Source organism: Hemiscyllium ocellatum, chromosome 5, assembly GCF_020745735.1.
Source record: "Hemiscyllium ocellatum isolate sHemOce1 chromosome 5, sHemOce1.pat.X.cur, whole genome shotgun sequence".
In the NCBI taxonomy this organism is placed as follows: Eukaryota; Metazoa; Chordata; class Chondrichthyes; order Orectolobiformes; family Hemiscylliidae; genus Hemiscyllium; species Hemiscyllium ocellatum.
The window spans coordinates 29,709,071-29,726,664 of NC_083405.1; the positions used below are offsets into that span (position 1 = coordinate 29,709,071).

The following is a 17,594-nucleotide window of genomic DNA, read 5'->3' on the forward strand; positions in this document are numbered from 1 at the left end:
TCGTGGCCCCATTGCTTGGAATGATATTACTAATTTTCCATATTCCTCTAATAAAATCAATGCTTTTAAAAGACAAGAGAGATTTTATGCGAATTATCATTAGCAATATAAAATTCTCCAAACTTTGATTGGGTAATTGAAGGAAAAACAGAAGAAAAATACTTGGTTTTGCTAAAACAAAGCACAGCTGCAAATGTGTTGCTGGTCAAAGCACAGCAGGTTAGGCAGCATCTCAGGAATAGAGAATTCGACGTTTCGAGCATACACAGTATACATTGGTGGGTCATAATTACATATAAATAATCTGCCTATGCTGGTAGATAGATATATCTGATTGTATCACAAGCTGACAGACTTCAGAACCTCACCATAACAGTGCCCAAAACTCTTGTGACATTTGCTACATCAGAATTTTATGGGGAAATATTGACAAATCAGCAAATGCTGGCAGAAAAATATGATCATGAATTATGTACATGATTTTAATAAAAATGTGTAATTGTCCACTATCTATTTTTGTGTATTGATTCTTGTGGCAGGGCACAGCTTTGTACATACCAGGAGCCCGGTGAGGTCTCATCCAAGAGCTCTTTCCTCACTTTCAAATCTAAACAGCAGGCTCAGATTCAAGAGTGCATCCCTCAAATGAGTCTCACGCTTCTCTTAGTTAACGTTCACTGCAGTGAAGAGGCCATCACTAATAGATAAGCAGAACTACAGCTATGACCAAAGTGATCCTGCATCGTCAGATAATACTAAGCTCAAATATAGCAATACCATAAATTTGAGCTGAGTATTAATTAGCCATAAACAGGTATCAACCTTAAGATGTTTTTTGGCCCACACAGTTTAGCACCAGGTTTATTGCTCTGGATTTTCTGTTCCTCAATTCTGACCCAGATTAAGCAGATTTTCTGGACTCAATTCCAATGTGGGATTCACCCCAACAGAACATCCTAGTAATCTTACCCTCCAAGTAACTGCATCAGAATGGATTCTTATAGAAAGCATGCTCCCTTTTTTACAGCATTAGCTATCATACCCCAGTAAGTAAACACAGTTTAAAGGTCCTAAAGCCTTGGTGACAGCTATGGAGTGAAGGTACACATGTAAAGCAATGAGGTGAGGATGTAGAGTGGCAGGGGCTGGTAGGTGGGTGAGGAAGCAGGCTGGCAGGTGGACAGGAGGTTGGGTGACAGGTAGGAGGGTTGAGTTGGTCAGATGTTGGCAGGGAAGTTGGATGACGGGTGGAGTGCAGAGTGCTGGATGGCGTGAATATTTTAGGTCACTTCAATTTATTGGGATGATCCACAGGAAACTTAAGGGTGTGATGGTCAGTTTTGCAGATGTTAGAGCAGGTTTTCATTCCTCTAACTTGCCCTTGCTAACAATGAAGCTAATTAAACTGAGCCCTCCAAAGTCTCTGAACGCTAACTCAGAATTGGAGGCTTTTGCAAGGGTGTTCCAGGCATCTGGTAATTTCCCATTGGACGTTCAAACTTCCCAGCCAATTACCCCCATATAGTCTGTGCTTTTGAGACGTCCTGATGCACATCTTCCATTTCCCCTCTGACTGAGCACAGACCAAAAGATCTCGGTCCAATTATCCACTTATTACCAAATTATACATTTCCAGGACTATCAATCCAGCCACTGCTGACTGAAAAAAAAAGCACAGAGCATGAGAGTGTAATATTTTTAAAGATGCTATTCTGCTTCTATGTATTCCACGGGGAACAACAGAGGAAGATAGGGAGAGTGAAAATCCAAGTGGTTGATTTTCATCCTCTCCACTGAGTTGGATTGTGCAATTCCACGATCAAAATCATGACACAGACTTATTAGTGAGCTTCCAGTTCTTCCATTCTCATCATGATTTTGAAGTGGCCTGGGATATAGGTGAAAAGTGCTCCTTCCCACAATGTGCGGGCACCTACTTAGCGTATGAAAAAGATAGATGCCTCTTGCATATATCAGACACTGCTGTAATAATGGGCTTCCACTGGGTAGCATGGGCCCATAGTTAAACTATACATACAATAAGTTATTCAGGGCTCCTTAAAAGGGAGGTACTCTGAAAACCACGCAAGCAAGTTCCTGCAGTAATTCTTCTGGTGTCCAGGCAACCCAAATGCACCTCATGACCTCAAAGGGTTGTTCATCTTTGTAACACTCCACCCCCAAGAGCAGTAGAAGGCTCCTTGGAACCAGGAAATGTATTCAGGCCTTTCACGATAACATTGGGCAGGTCTGGGCAATTGAGAGAGAAGTGGGTTTTCACGATGCCTTCGAAAAGCAAAATTCTTCAAATGGTTAAGGGAATTATTCACTAAATTTACAAGACATACGTATCCATGATTTGAAATATTCCCGCTTTCACATAATTTGTGCCACCAAACAAATTGCAAGTCATTTTTTTTTAAAAATCAAGAGTTGCGTTAAATGCAAAAATACAAACATCTAGCTCTTCTGTGGCATAGAAATCACTTCCAGCTCTGTTGTAGCTTTGAAATTAAACTTTTGATATTTGAAGTATCTCTAAAAAAAATCTGAATATCCAAGCCCATTGCCAGCCCAGATTTCAGCCACATAGAGCGTAGAACATAGAACATTATTGTGCAGTACAGGTTCTTTGACCCTCGATGTTGCACTGACCTGTGAAACCAATCTGAAGCCCACCTAACCTACTCTATTCCATTTTCATCCATATGTTTATCCAATGACCATTTAAATGCCCTTAAAGTTGGTGAGTCTGGTACTGTTACAGGCAGGGCATTCCATGCCCCTACTACTCTTTGAATAAAGAAACTACCTCTGACATCTGTCCTATATCTATCACCCCTCAGTTTAAAACTATGTCTCCTTATGTTAGGCATCACCATCTGAGGAAAAAGGTTCTCACTGTCCACCCTAGCTATCTCTCTGATTATATGTCTCAATTAAGTCACCTCTCAACCTTCTCTCTAATGAAAACAGCCTCAAGTCCCTCAGCCTTTCCTCATACAACCTTCCCTCCATACCAGGCAACATCCTAGTAAATCTGTTCGGAACCCTTTCCAAAGCTGCCACATCCTTCCTATAATGCAGTGACCAGGATTGTATGCAATACTCCAAGTGCGGCCGCATCAGAGTTTTGTACAGATGCAACATGACCTCGTGGTTCTGAAACTCAATCCCTCCACCAATAAAAGCTAACACACCGTATGCCTTCTTAACAACCCTATCAACTTGAGAGGCAACGTTCAGGGATCTATGTACATGGACACTGAGATCTCTCTGCTTATCTACACTACCAGAGTCTTACCATTAGCCTAGGGTACTCCTTATTCCAGTTGCTCCCTCCAAAGTGAATCACCTCACACTTTTCTGCATTAAACTCCAAATGCTACCTCTCAGCCCAGCTCTGCAGTTTATCTATGTCCCTCTGTTACCTGCAACATCCTTTGGCATTATTCACAACTCCACCGACCTTAGTGCCAACTGCAAATTTACTAACCAATCCGTCTACACCCTCATCCATATCATTTATAAAAATAATAAACAGCAGAGGTCCCAAAACAGATCCTTGCGGTACACCACTAGGAACTGAACTCCAGGATGAGCATTTCCCATCAACCACGACCCTTCGTCTTCTTTCAACTAGCCAATTTCTGATCCAAACTGCTAAATCACCTTCAATCCCATGCCTCCGTATTTTGTGCAATAGCCTACCGTGGGGAACCTTATCAAACATCTTACTGAAATCCATACACACCACATCAACCGCTTTACTGTGATCCCCCTGTTTGGTCATCTTCTCAAAAACTCAATAAGGTTTGTGAGGCATGACCTAACAGTACTTTATAAAACCATATTGACTGTCCTGAATCAACTTATTCCTTTCTGGGTGATTATAAATCCAATCACTTTGTAACCTTTTCCAACACTTTACCCACAAACAAAGTAAGGCTCACTGGTCTATAATTACCAGGAACGTCTCTACCCCCTTTCTTGAATAAGGGGACAAAATTTGCTATCCTCCAGTCGTCTGGCACTATTCCTGCAGACAATATTGACAAAAGAATAAAGCCAAAGGCTCTGCAATCTCCTCCTTGCCTTTCCAGAGAATCATAGGATAAATCCCATCCAGGTAAAAACAATGACTGCAGATGCTGGAAACCAGATTCTGGAGCAGAGTGGTGCTGGAATAGCACAGCAGTTCAGGCAGCATCCAAGGAGCAGGAAAATTGATGTTTTGGACAAAAGCCCTTCATCAGGAATAAAGGCAGAGAGCCTGAAGAGTGCAGAGATAAATCAGAGGAGGGTGGGGTTGGGGAGAAAGTAGCATAGAGTACAATAGGTGAGTGGGGGTGGGGATGAAAGTGATAGGTCAGCGAGGAGGGTGGAGTGGATAGGTGGAAAGGAAGATAGGCAGGTAGGACAAGTCATGGGGACAGTGCTGAGCTGGAAGTTTGGAACTGGGGTGAGGTGGGGGAAGGGGAAATGAGGAAACTGGTGAAGTCCACATTGATGCCCTGGGGTTGAAGTGTTCTGAGGCGGAAGATGAAGCGTTCTTCCTCCAGGTGTCGGGTGGTGAGGGAGCGGCGGTGAAGGAGGCCCAGGACCTCCATGTCCTCGGCTGAATGGGAGAGGGAGTTGAAATGTTGGGCCACAGGGCGGTGTGGTTGATTGGTGTGGGTGTCCCAGAGATATTCCCTAAAGCGCTCTGCTAGGAGGCATCCAATCTCCCCAATGTAGAGGAGACCGCATCAGGAGTAACGGATACAATAAATGATATTGGTGGATATGCAGGTAAAACTTTGATGAATGTGGAAGGCTCCTTTAGGGCCTTGGATGGAAGTGAGGGAGGAGGTGTTGGCGCAGGTTTTGCAAGTCCTGCGGTGGCAGGGAAGGTGCCAGGATGGGAGGGTGGGTTGTTGGGGGGCGTGGACCTGACCAGGTAGTCACGGAGGGAACGGTCTTTGCGGAAGGCAGAAAGGGGTGGGGAGGGAAATATATCCCTGGTGGTGCGGTCTTTTTGGAGGTGGCGGAAATGTCGGTGGATGATTTGGTTTACGCAAAGGTTGGTAGGGTGGAAGGTGAGCACCGGGGGGGGGGGGGGGTTCTGTCCTCGTTACGGTTGGAGGGGTGGGGTCTGAGGGCGGAGGTGTGGGATGTGGACGAGATGCGTTCAAGGGCATTCTTAACCACGTGGGAAGGGAAATTGCAGTCTCTAAAGGAGGCGGCCATCTGGTGTGTTCTGTGGTGGCACTGGTCCTCCTGGGAGCAGATACAGCAGAGGCAGAGGAATTGGGAATACGGGATAGCATTTTAGCAGGAAGTAGAGTGGGAAGAGGTGTAATCCAGATAGCTGTGGGAGTCAGTGGGTTTGTAGAAAATGTTGGTGTCAAGTCGGTCGTCATTAATCGAGATGGAGAGGTTCCTGGACTAGGGGAGATAGGACAGTTTCAAGGTAGGTAGAGATGAGTTCAGTGGGGCAGGGGCTGAGACATTTATCTCTCCACCCTTCAGGCACTCTGCCTGTATTCCTGATGAAGGGCTAAATCCCATCCGGCCCAGGGGACTTACCTATTTTCACACTTTCCAGAATTGATAACACCATCTCGTTATGAACCTCAATCCCGTCAAGTCTAGTAGCCTGTATCTCAGTATTCTCCTCAACAACATTGTCTTTTTCCAGTGTGAATACTGACAAAAAGTATTCATTCAGCGCTGCTCCTATCTCCTCGGACTCCACGCGCAACTTCCCACTACTGTCCTCGATTGGTCCTAATCTTTCTTTGGTCATTCTTTTATTCCTGATATACCGATAGAAAGCTTTAGGGTTTTCCTTGATCCTACCTGCCAACAACCCTTCATGTCTCCTCCTGGGTCTTCTTAGCTCTCTCTTTATGTCGTTCCTGGCTAACCTGTAACTCACAAGTGCCCTAACTGAGCCTTCACATCTCATTCTTACAGAAGCCTTCTTCCTCTTGACAAGAGATTCAACTTGTTTAGTAAACCACAGCTCCCTCACGAAACCATTTCCTCCCTGCCTGACAGATACATACTTATCAAGGACCCACAATAGCTGTTCCTTGAATAAGCTCCACATTTCAATTGTGCCCATCCCTTGCAGTTTCCTTCCCCATCCTATGTATTCTAAATCTGCCTAATCATATCATAATTGCCTTTCCCCATGCAATAACTCTTGTCCTGCGGTATATACCTATCCCTTTCCATTACTAAAGCAAATTGAATTGTGGTCACTATCACCAAAGTGTTCACCTACCTCAAAATCTAACATTTGGCCAGGTTCATTGCCCAAATCTAATATGGTCTTGCCCCTTGTTGAAAAATGTGTTGTTGGAAAAGCGCAGCAGGTCAGGCAGCATCCAAGGAGCAGGAGAATCAACATTTCGGGCATAAGCCCTTCTTCAATTTGTTGCCCTTGTTGGCCTGTCTACATACTGTGTCAGGAAACCCTCATGCACACACTGGACAAAAACTGACCCATCTAAAATACTCAAACTATCATATTTCCAGTCAATATTAGGAAAGTTAAAGTCCCCCATAACAACTACCCTGTTACTCTCATTCCTATCCAGAATTATCTTTGCTATCCTTTCCACTACATCCCTGGAACTATTCGGAGGCTGACAGAAAACTCCCAACAGGGTAACCTCTCCTTTCCTGTTCCTACCTTCAGCCCACGCTACCTCAGTAGACAAGTCCTCAAACAAGTTCCTGCCACTGTAATACTGTCCTTGACTAACAATGCCACACCTCCCCTCTTTTACCATCTTCCCTGTTCTTAATGAAACATCTAAATCCCAGAACCTGCAACAACCATTCCTGTCCCTGCATTATTCATGTCTCCAAAATGGTCACAACATCGAAGTCCAAGGTACCACCCCATGTTGCAAGTTCACCCACCTTTTTCCGGATGCTCCTGGCGTTGAAGTAGACATTCTTCAAACCACTTTCCTGCTCGTCGTGCACTCTTTCAACCTTGAAACCTTATGTCTGACTTCACTATTCGCAACCTCCTGGACATTGGAACTACAATTTAGGTTCCCATCCGCCTGCTGAATTAGTTTAAATCCTCCCTAACAGCATTAGCAAATTGTCACCCCAGGGTATTGTTACCCCTCTGGTTCAGGTGTAGATTATCCTGTTTGTAGAGGTCCCACCTTCCCCAGAATGAGCCCCAATTATCCAGGTTTCCCAAACCCTCTCTCCTGCACCATCCCTGTAGCCACGTGTTCAACTCCTCTCTCTCCTATTCCCCACCTCACTAGCACATGGCACAGGCAATGAACCAGAGATAATAACTCTGTTTGTTCTAGCTCTAAGTTTCCTCCCTAGCTCCCGGAAATTCTGCCTTAAATCCCCATCCCTTTTCCTACCTATGTCATTAGTGCCTATGTGGACTATGAGTTGGGGCTGCTCCCCCTCCCCGTCAAGAATTCCAAAAACATGATCCAAGACACATCATGATCTCTGGCACTTGGGAGGCAACACACTCTACCATTGGTGACTGCATTCAGTTTTCTAGGTTCAAACTCTGGAATACCTTCCCTACCCTAAACTATCCACCTCAACGTCTTAGTTTTAAGACACTCAGGAAAACCTACCTCTTTGACAAAGCATTTGGTCATCTAATCGAATATCTCGATGTAGTTTGGTGTCATAATTTGTTTTCTAAATTTGAAGAAGCACTTGTGGTGTGACATTATATTAAATGCACTTTTATTACAAACATAAGTCATTGTTGTATCTCCATTTAAGTCTAAATTATTGAGATAGACATATAATCAGAGAATGACAAAAAGTGATGGACTGAAAATTGAGTCATGCCTGACCCCACAGGAAACAACATTCCAGACACAAAAGCACCAGTCAGCTCTTACTCTTGCTTTCCTATCACAATGAATTTGGATCCAACTTGACACACTGCCTTGGATTCCATGGGCTTTTACTTTTCTGAACACTGTTCCATGTGGCATCTTATCAAAAGTCTTCTGAAAATTCATTTAGGTTACATCAAATGGAGGGATAAAGACAAACATTTATTTACGTAATGTCTTATCTAACATCGCCACACCACAAAATGATGTGCAGAATTGTGGCCATTGGTTAAATAGATGTGACAGAATAAAAATCAAGAAATGCTATGAATGACCAGCTCAGTTTTTTTTTGTTTGGTGGCGTTGACAGAGGGATCAAATGTTGGCCCAGACACTGAGGCAAACTCTCTACTGTTGGGATTTTCTACATCGAACTGGCATGATATTTTCTGTAAAGGAAGACACTTCAACTGTGCAGTACTGGATTAAAGTTTCAGCTTAGAATATAAGGTCAAAGGCAAATTTCCTCCTTTCTGGTTTTGGTGTCAATAATTGCTAATTATTTAGAATGGAGAGTGAAGAGAGGTTTAAGGATTGCACGTCTGTAATGGTGCCTTCTGATTTCATTCATTTACATCAGAGAAGTACTTAATATCACAATTTGCTGAGCTGAATGCATGAGTTGTACTAAACATCCATATGAACATTAGAAAACAAATCAAACATAATGGAAGCTGGTGGTAAAAGTACATTCAAGTCACAACAGATTTTCGAAACAATTGCAATTAATGACCATTGACGTTACTCCAAAAAAATAAATTATACAGACAATGATCATGAATCTTTTCACTGTTTACACAATTACATCAAACGAATAATCTCCAAAGCAGTTTTATGAATTTTGCACCAAAATAGAAGGTCAATCTCTAAACGGTTCTCAACTAACACCTTGAACAGGCATATACCTTCCTCACTATGTTCTAGGTTATGTACTGAAATTACGAACACAAAAACCATCAAAATGTTACACCATGTATACCAATACATCCTGGAATTGAAGGGAGAAAAGGGTCAATGTGCTTTTCAGAAAATATACAATTGTATCTTTCAAGCATCATGTAACCAATAATACCGTTTTTTCCCCCAAGAACAGAGTCAAAACAGAGGCAAAGATTTGTTAAATACATAAATAGAAAAATTAGATGACCAACCTCTCCTGTAGCATAGAAATCATTCTGCTGATATTCATAGAATATCTGAAAGAATTGGATTAGAGCACTGCAAAAGAAAAACACTTTAAAATGTTTCATTTTGTATTAATCCTGTGACTGTACTTTACATCCAACAAGTTGAGAACAGCATTTTATTCTTTTCAAGTGTTTCAGATGTAAACAGGAACAACCCCATCTATACTGACAGAAAAACAATGTGATTTCACTACAGGTCTGAAAATCTTTGCCAGTTTATGGAAGACAGTCATTCATTCACAGTGTTCAGTGATCACTAACAAATCCAATTAATTTTCCTTAGTTAACTTTTTAAACTAACATTTAACCAGCATGAGTAACAGTGTAGCTTCAATGCAGATTTGAAGTTATTGATCCTATCTTCAATACAACCAACTTCAAGTCACCAGTGAAGGCCAAGACAAGAGGCTTTGCATTTCACTTACTGAGGGTTTAAGGACCATGTTTATGGGCAATATTCCAGCACACGGCTTGGAAAACAGCTAAGCACGTGACTATACCTAACATTGGTTGGGGAGGAGATGGACAGATAGTAGCAGTATGAAGTAAATTTTGCGACCTGAAGAGTCTGTCTCATTTCACGACAGAGTTTCTGAAAATTCAATTAATATGAAGTAGGAGTTTCACAAAGGCCTCACTCTACAGAGCTTCAATAAATTTGCACTGGTGCAGAGTTCAACTGGAGGGTCACCACACTTCAGGTGAAAGGATGAGGCTGAAAAGATAGGGACCCACATGGTGACCTTAGCTGTGAAGTGAGTCCACGTAGTTGGCATCACTCTACATCACAACAATGCCATCCAGCCACCTGAGCCAACCACACAGAATGAGGCAGCAATATGAACTGAACTGGTCACATTAAGGGCATTTATTGAAGGAATAGGAAAATACATTGCTGTTTGTTTAAAAGTATAAATACAAATTGTACAAATGTACTGACCTGTACAGGTCCCTTCCTACATCATCTTCATTTTGTGCATAGCCTTCATCGTGGTTAGTAAAGCTGAAGCCAGTGCCAACCTAATGTCCAAGAGTAATGAAATGTTATCTCTACATAAAATACATTGAAGAAAATACTGACACAGACTCCACATGGCAGAATGGCTGGAGATGGATTGGACCAGGCTGAAGTGTGGGTTACAATTAGAGATGGGGGTTGGTCTCTTCAGTTGAGGAAAAATGTGGTGCTGTCTCAGCCAGCCTTTTGAGGGACCAGTAGATGTGACACATATATAAATTGAGAGAATGCAACAACATCCTTGCAGAAAGCTGGGTGCGAGGTGCTGTACTCGAGCTGACTATGGGAGTTGGTGGGTTGACAATGAATGTTGGTGGGCAGCTGATCCTCAGAAATGGAAATGGGTGAAGTCAATGAAGAGAAGGAACAAGTCAGAGATGGACCAGGTGAAGGTGAGAGAAGAATGAGATTAGAAGCAAAAGCTGCTGATCTTGTGTGGACGACAGCAGGAAGCAGCTCAGATGGTCCAGATGCAGTCTCACCAATACCCTGTACAATTAGAGCTAAATCTCCTTGTTCCTGTACTCCAAACACAGAGACATCAATACAAGTACATACAAGCAGGCTATTCTGCCCCTCAAACATGACTGGATTAGATTGTAATCTCAAATCCAAATTCCCACCTGTCACTAATGACTTTCATCCCTTGCTTAACAAGAATTTATCTATCTCTGCTTAAAAAGAATAACAGACTCTGCTTCCACTATGTTTTCAGGAAGAGAATTCCAAAGATTCTCAAACCTCTGCGTAAAACGATTACTTCATCTCTGTTTTAAATGACTGCCCTCTGATTTTCAACTGACCCCTTGTTCTGATTCTCCTAGAAAAGAAAACATGCTCTCCATATCTGTCCTGCAAGACCCCTTGGGATATTTTGTGTTTCAAATAAAGGTCAACATGGGTATATGCATTCCTAATTGCATGCTAACTCTCTGTGCACCTTGCCTGAGCAAAATGAACCTCCTCGAACGTCAACGCTTGAAATATTGAAAAATTCTCTGCTCTTCTATACTTCTGACCAATGTGAATAACTTCACACTTACCTACATTTTTGGCCATCTTGCATCTTGTTGCACAATCACTCAACATGTTTCTATCTTGTTAGAAAATCTGAAACAAAAACGATCTGCCTCTATCTTTATACAGCCATTTTTTGTGTCATCCTCACAGCTCACCTTTCCAGCTATCTTTGCATCATCTGCAAACCTAGGTCCATTACTTCCCAGCTCTTCAGCTACGTCACCAATGGAGACTGTAAACAGCCGAGACCTCAGCCACTGCCTGTTAACATGAAAATTCCACCTCTGCCCACTGTTTCCTGTCCATTAATGCTATTATACTATTTTCAATTTCCTGAGCTCTAACCTTGCCTTTAACCTGTTATGTGGCACCTTATCAGAATGGCGTTTGGAAATTGGGATACCATAACTGCTAGTTTCCCTTTACCTACCTTACTAGGTACCTCCTCAAAAAAAAGCCAATAAATTTGTCAAACAGCATTTCCCCTGGTAAAACTGAATTGACTTGTTGTAATTATATTATGCATTGTTAAGACGTCTGTAATAATAGATTCCAGCATTTTCCAAAAACTGATTTTCAAGTAACTGGGGCTAGAGTTCTCAATTCTTAAATCGAAGGAATTTTGGAAAATAATGACCAGTGCATCCACTATTTCCTCTGGTATCTCTTTTTAAACTCAAGGATGTAGGCAGCAGGTCACGGGAATGTGTCAGATTTTAGACTCTTAAGTTTCTCCTTGATCATTTCCTTCTTGATATTAATTTCCGTACTTTTTATAGTCTCTAGTATACTATTTATTTCAGAATGAACATGTCTTATCCTATAAAGACAGGAAAATAAAATTGTTCAGTGTCTCAGTCATTTCCTCATTGCCCATAATATTTTCTCTTGCACTTTAGAGGTCAATGTTTACACTAGCTCTCTCCTTTTTATATGTCAGTAAAAGCTCCTACAATCTGTTTCCGCATACCTGGCTAGTTTACTGTTGTATTCCGATTTTCCCTTATCATCAACTTTTTGACAGTCCTTTGCTGGTTTCTAAAATACACTCAGACTTGTTATTATTTTCACTTATAATAGGAGCCTGCTCTTTTAGCCTCATACAATACTTAAGTTACTGAGTGAGCTTCGGACATATTTTTCTTGTAGAGGTTTTGTTGTTTTAATGGAATGCATATTTATTAAACATTCTGAATTATTTCTTTAAATGTCTCCCATGTTTATTTTGAAGTAAGTGGAAACAGAGACTTTAAAATCAATTGCAGCATTGCTATTACCATATTAGTTCAAATCTGGCAACTCAGCAGAGGCTGTAGGTTAGACCAGGAAATGGCCTCAGAATTACATTAACTCAAACAGAAGATAGACATTCAAAAGAATAGAGTGCAAGTATCTGTGGTTTTGGAATGTACAGGGTAAAGGTGCCAGTAAGAGGCTTGCCAATCTCTGGGCCAGCTGCAGAGCTGAAATAAATCAAATCCAGTGGGACTTGCTACATCAATAACTTTAGGCTGAGTGTATAGAATAGCAGAATGTATATTCATGGCTCTCCTCCATCTTGGTTTTGGAGAGCTATTTGTGAGTCCTTGCGGAGGCTTCCATCTGTGACTCCATGTGGCTTTTCTTTGGCATCGTGGGGGTCTAGCCTGGGATTCCAATGGAGGACTTGGGTCCTTGAGCCCAGAGCTGTGAAACGGACTAACTTCTCTTTCTAAAATTGCAGGTTGTTCTGACATAACATGCCTTTTGCTAACACAAATTGGCTATAATGAGATTGACAAATTGTGGACACTGTTGAAAATGTGTTGCTGGTTAAAGCACAGCAGGTCAGGCAGCATTCAAGGAATAGGAAATTCGACGTTTCGGGCATAAGCCCTTCTCATTCCTAATGAAGGGCTTATGCCCGAAACATCGAATTTCCTATTCCTTGGATGCTGCCTGACCTGCTGTGCTTTAACCAGCAACACATTTTCAACTGTGATTTCCAGCATCTGCAGACCTCATTTTTTACCCGAATTGTGGACACTGTTTGGATAACATATACTTTCTACTGATAGGATATAGCAAATTTTCTGGAGATCTCATACAGCGCCATTTTCTACAATGCAGCACTGCAGAGGAACGTAACTGTCAAGTTACAGCAGAACGACTTGTGGAAGAATTTTTTATTTCCTTACTTTTCTAATTTATTAATGTGATTTTGTACTTTTGAAGGGCTGTAACGTTGGACCTTTCTTTATATTTCTATTTTTCCTCCTAAGAATTTATACTCAAGAATCTGTACCTAGGTACCCTTGAATCTAAGATGGCAGCTTAAGTGGCAACTTAGAGTCATAGAATCATAGAGGAACTGCTAAAGGCCTTCCCGCACTCGGGGCATCTGAAAGGCCTTTCCCCCGTGTGGACCCACTGGTGGGTCAACAGGGTAGAGGAATTTCTGAAGGCCTTCCCCCACTCTTGGCAGAAGAATGGCCTCTCCCCAGTGTGGCTGCGCCGATAAATCTCCAGGGTAGGAGGGGCACAAAAGCCTTTCCCCACAGTTACCACACTTCCGTGGCTTCTCCAAAGGGTGGGATTCCTCCGGTTTCTCCATTGCTGAAGCTTCAGTTGCACACAAAGCCATATCCAGCCCCTCCCTGCCATGAATTCCTCTTTCCAGGCCATATAGCAGTTATACGCTCCACACTCAGTGCACTGCAACAGTAGGGTCTCTCATCCCGTCCCACTGAAGCTGAAAACGTACTCAGGCAGGAACCAAAAAGCTTTGCTCCTCCTCACAGAATCATAGTTGAAAATTGTTGTGGTCCTGGAGAGTCAATGTCAAAAAGTGCGATGCTGAAAAAGCCCAGCGGGTCAGGCAGCATCAGACAAACTTGTAAACTTTTCACTGAACTCACATGAATACATGCGACAATAAAGCTAATTCAATTCATTTCAAACTTCATGACTATGCACCTCTCTGCTGGGTCTTCTCCGAACACTTGTGTTCTTGTAACCAATGTCACAGGCTGTTTGTGAAGGAATGGGGAGGTGGAAAGGGGATGCTGCCCTATTGTTAAAAGATTTGTAGCATTGAGGTCTGTTGGTTAATGATGCCCAGGATCCTGTTTAATTAATCAACAGTGATGTTGTTAATGGGAGTTGCCAGCTTTGACCATGGGATTGGGATTTGGTATCAAACTGCCCACAGCTTGAAACCATTTCCAGATTTCCTTTTTTTAAAACATAACTTGAAAGTGAGCCTTTGGGAAAAAAAAGAGGCTGAGACCCAGGGATTTGTGTTAGCATCCTTTGCCAGTAGATGGCATCAGCCAACAGGAGGTGGCAGTTAATACCCTTCCCTTTGAGTTTGCTAGTGGCAGGTAGAGACTATGACTATACTTTGGCTTTAAGGAGTGTATACTGTCCTGGCTTTTCAACTACAGTATGCACTAGTACTACCTGTGATCCAGCTACATCATTACCAAGGATAAACTGCATTTCCAGAACTGAGCATTTCTTATTCCTTCTACCACCACTTCACCACTTTCATTGAACTCTCCAACCTCACTTTAAATAATAGAACATTGCTCTTCTCACTATGAATTCCACATATTACCACTTTTTCTGGCATTACTCCTTCTGGATTATGTAGCTCCTCATCTCTCACCAAAGATGGACTTGCTCCAGTATCTCTCAACATTTTTTTTGTACTCCTCCTGGTTTACATGAGTAAACCTTACCCACACAAGTAAATTCTTTAAAGTGATCTGGCACTTTCTTCTCAACCAATCCCTGACCAGGTTGTACATTCTGGTGCAGCTTGTCAGCTCCCACTGTACTTGCCTTTACCACTTCAACAAAACCCACTGGTTTATCCTGTTTTCCCACACCTGTCTTCCCAGTGCTTTTTCAAAACCACCAACACCGTGATTTCACACGTTTCACCCTATTACATTGAAAACACCTGAGCTTTTTCCCATCTTGCTCCCCCTCATAGGTTACCACAGGGTAAAAAGGAAAACTATATCTACTTTCTTCAATGAGATCTCATTTGCCCTTACCACCTGAGGATTTCTCTTTTCCCCAGTTTCTGTCTCTTACAGATTGAAGTTGATGTTGGAAGCCAAACTTGGATCTATGAACCAATTCATTATCATTGGTCCTTTCAGCTGCTAACCTGGTTTTAACCCTCTGCTCTTCCAAGAGTTCTCACTACTTCAGGAAGTGAATTTTTGAACTCCTCCAAAATAACCGTCTAAGCTGTCATACGTTTGATGTACTTTCAATGCCTTTATCCACCTATAAAAATCACTTTGTTTGATCCTTTCAAAGTCCACATATGTTTGACTATGTTCCCTCCTTAGATTCTTAAAACATTGTAGGCCGCTGGTACTCGTTCATATGCACAGAAACCTCCCCTGATAGTTACACAAACTACTCACTAATTGTATATACCAACTTTGTTTGAATCGACAATACCCACATGGTCATTGGCCATTTCTTTCATCTAGCTACTTTCTCAAATGAAATGAAAACATTCTATCCTTCTCATTGAACTTAGGCAATCCTTGAACATATTTAAACAGATCCCCACCAGGCCTTAGACTACGATGGGATTGCCTTCCGTCACTGTCCTTATCACTATTCTGACCTTTCACCTCTACCTCTGCCATTTTAAGTGACCTTTAATATTTCTTTCCTTTCTCCTCTGCTTTTAATCGTAATTCAAACTGTTTCACTTCCTTTTCTCTTGCTCTTGCCTCAAATTCAGCTTCAGCTGTGACTAAGTTTCAGACATTTCCAATGATTCTGATCGCACTCCTGGCAATTGTAAATATTATGCTGTTGCCACAGTTACTTCCCCTTATCTCACAGACACAGGCAACTCCAATTTGTTTACCAATTCTGAAGGTTTTGCCTTGCTCATTTTCTGTAAAAACACCTGAAGTGATTTCTTCCATCCCCCAGGAAACTCTTAATAACTGAAAGAGCCATTATTGCCCAAGGCACAGCCTATTTAAACCAACTGAATTCAACACCAGGAATTTAAAAAAAAAGCAACACTCACCCCTCGCTGCCAATAATTCTAAATGCAAATTGGAACTAGAGATTTTGATCCTGGACGAGCCCCCAATTTGTTATGGACCAGAGCAAGCCCCCTCAAAACACATCAAGGAGATAACCTAGACTCTGGCTTTTTTTTATTTTAAAGACAAGTGCCCGGGGTTGTGTTTCAGTTGCAGTTCGATTGGTGAAATTATCAAGCTTGAAGTAAAATCCACTTTATTCATACACTATAATTAAAACACAGACAAAATAAAAATAAAAGAATTGGTTTAACTGTAACTCTACCAAAATACTTCAGAAAATAATAAACCATTCATTAACTGTTCCAATATAGTAACATCCCATAAGCACAACCTTGGCAAAGGCAAAGTCAGTAAAACAGGTTGTCTCACATGCAATTGTAGCAGCATGAAGAGAATCCCCAGCTTTTAGCTGTAGCAGAGAGAGAGCAAGTGAGCATGAGAGGGCGAGAGAGAGACAGCGAGAGAGGGCGAGAGAGAGACAGCACTAGACAGGGTGAGAGAGAGAAACAGCGAAAGATAGTGATAGACAGATATCAGAGAGATAGACACACACACACACACACACACACACACACACACACACACACACACACACACACACACACACAGACAGATTTAGCAGTTTTCACAGCCCCAACAGGTACTGAAAGCCAGACTAAAAATCCTGGTTCTTTGGGAGCTTGACCCCACCCATTCAAGCTGCTTCTATTGTTCCACTTCAAAAAAAGACCAAGGTCTCACAGGCTCTTTGCTCTATTGAATTGAAGCACACTGCTCTGCACCTCTGTCTCAAGCTCTCACTATAAGAAAAAGACACAATACACATCTTAACACCATAGCATCATCACAAGAACCTGATGCCTTCACCCTGATGATGTTTGTAGGTGCCAAGGCCTGCGAACAGCAGAGACCAATCGAGCACCGTAACTAGAGAATTATTGCCCATTTATGGGCCTCACCAACTGCCAGTGGTCTGAAACCAGAGGGAGACACATCATTCAGGTGCATGGCAAGCAAACCCCTATGCAACACACTCCCATGGACGTTGCAGTCGTCATCTCTCATTCAACAAAGTTCCTTCCCCAATGAGGAAGGAGTCTACAAAGAGCAATCCTAGTCCTTGCAGCTAATGCATCTCAACTCAGTCTTCCAGGACTCCCTTTGTGGCATACCTCAGCTGGGTGCCTGGGATCCAGCAACACAACTAGGCCACAAACGGGTGTCATAACAACAGAGATAGGACACAGTCTCCCTGTGGTACTGCAATTCAACAGATCCACTTTGAAGCCAAGGAAGGCCCTCTATAGTCCAGGTGAATGCCCAAATGTGGCACTTAATCTAGTGAAGCTTCCCTATCTGAGATGATATGGGACTCTCACAGGTGAAATTTCTCATCTTCCCCAATACC

General features: G+C 42.2%; 1 protein-coding gene across 2 annotated transcripts in view; it reads right to left on the reverse strand.

Moving 5' to 3' along the window:
* cpvl (carboxypeptidase vitellogenic like) overlaps positions 1–17,594 on the reverse strand; it is a 105,135-nt gene that overhangs the window by 36,055 nt on the left and 51,486 nt on the right. For both annotated transcript variants that reach the window (XM_060825362.1, XM_060825363.1), the window contains exons 6-7: positions 10,017–10,096; positions 9,041–9,107 (exon numbers count right to left, since the gene is read on the reverse strand). In XM_060825362.1, coding sequence (XP_060681345.1) covers positions 9,041–9,107; positions 10,017–10,096 — 147 coding nt within the window. The remainder of the gene's footprint in view (positions 1–9,040; positions 9,108–10,016; positions 10,097–17,594) is intronic.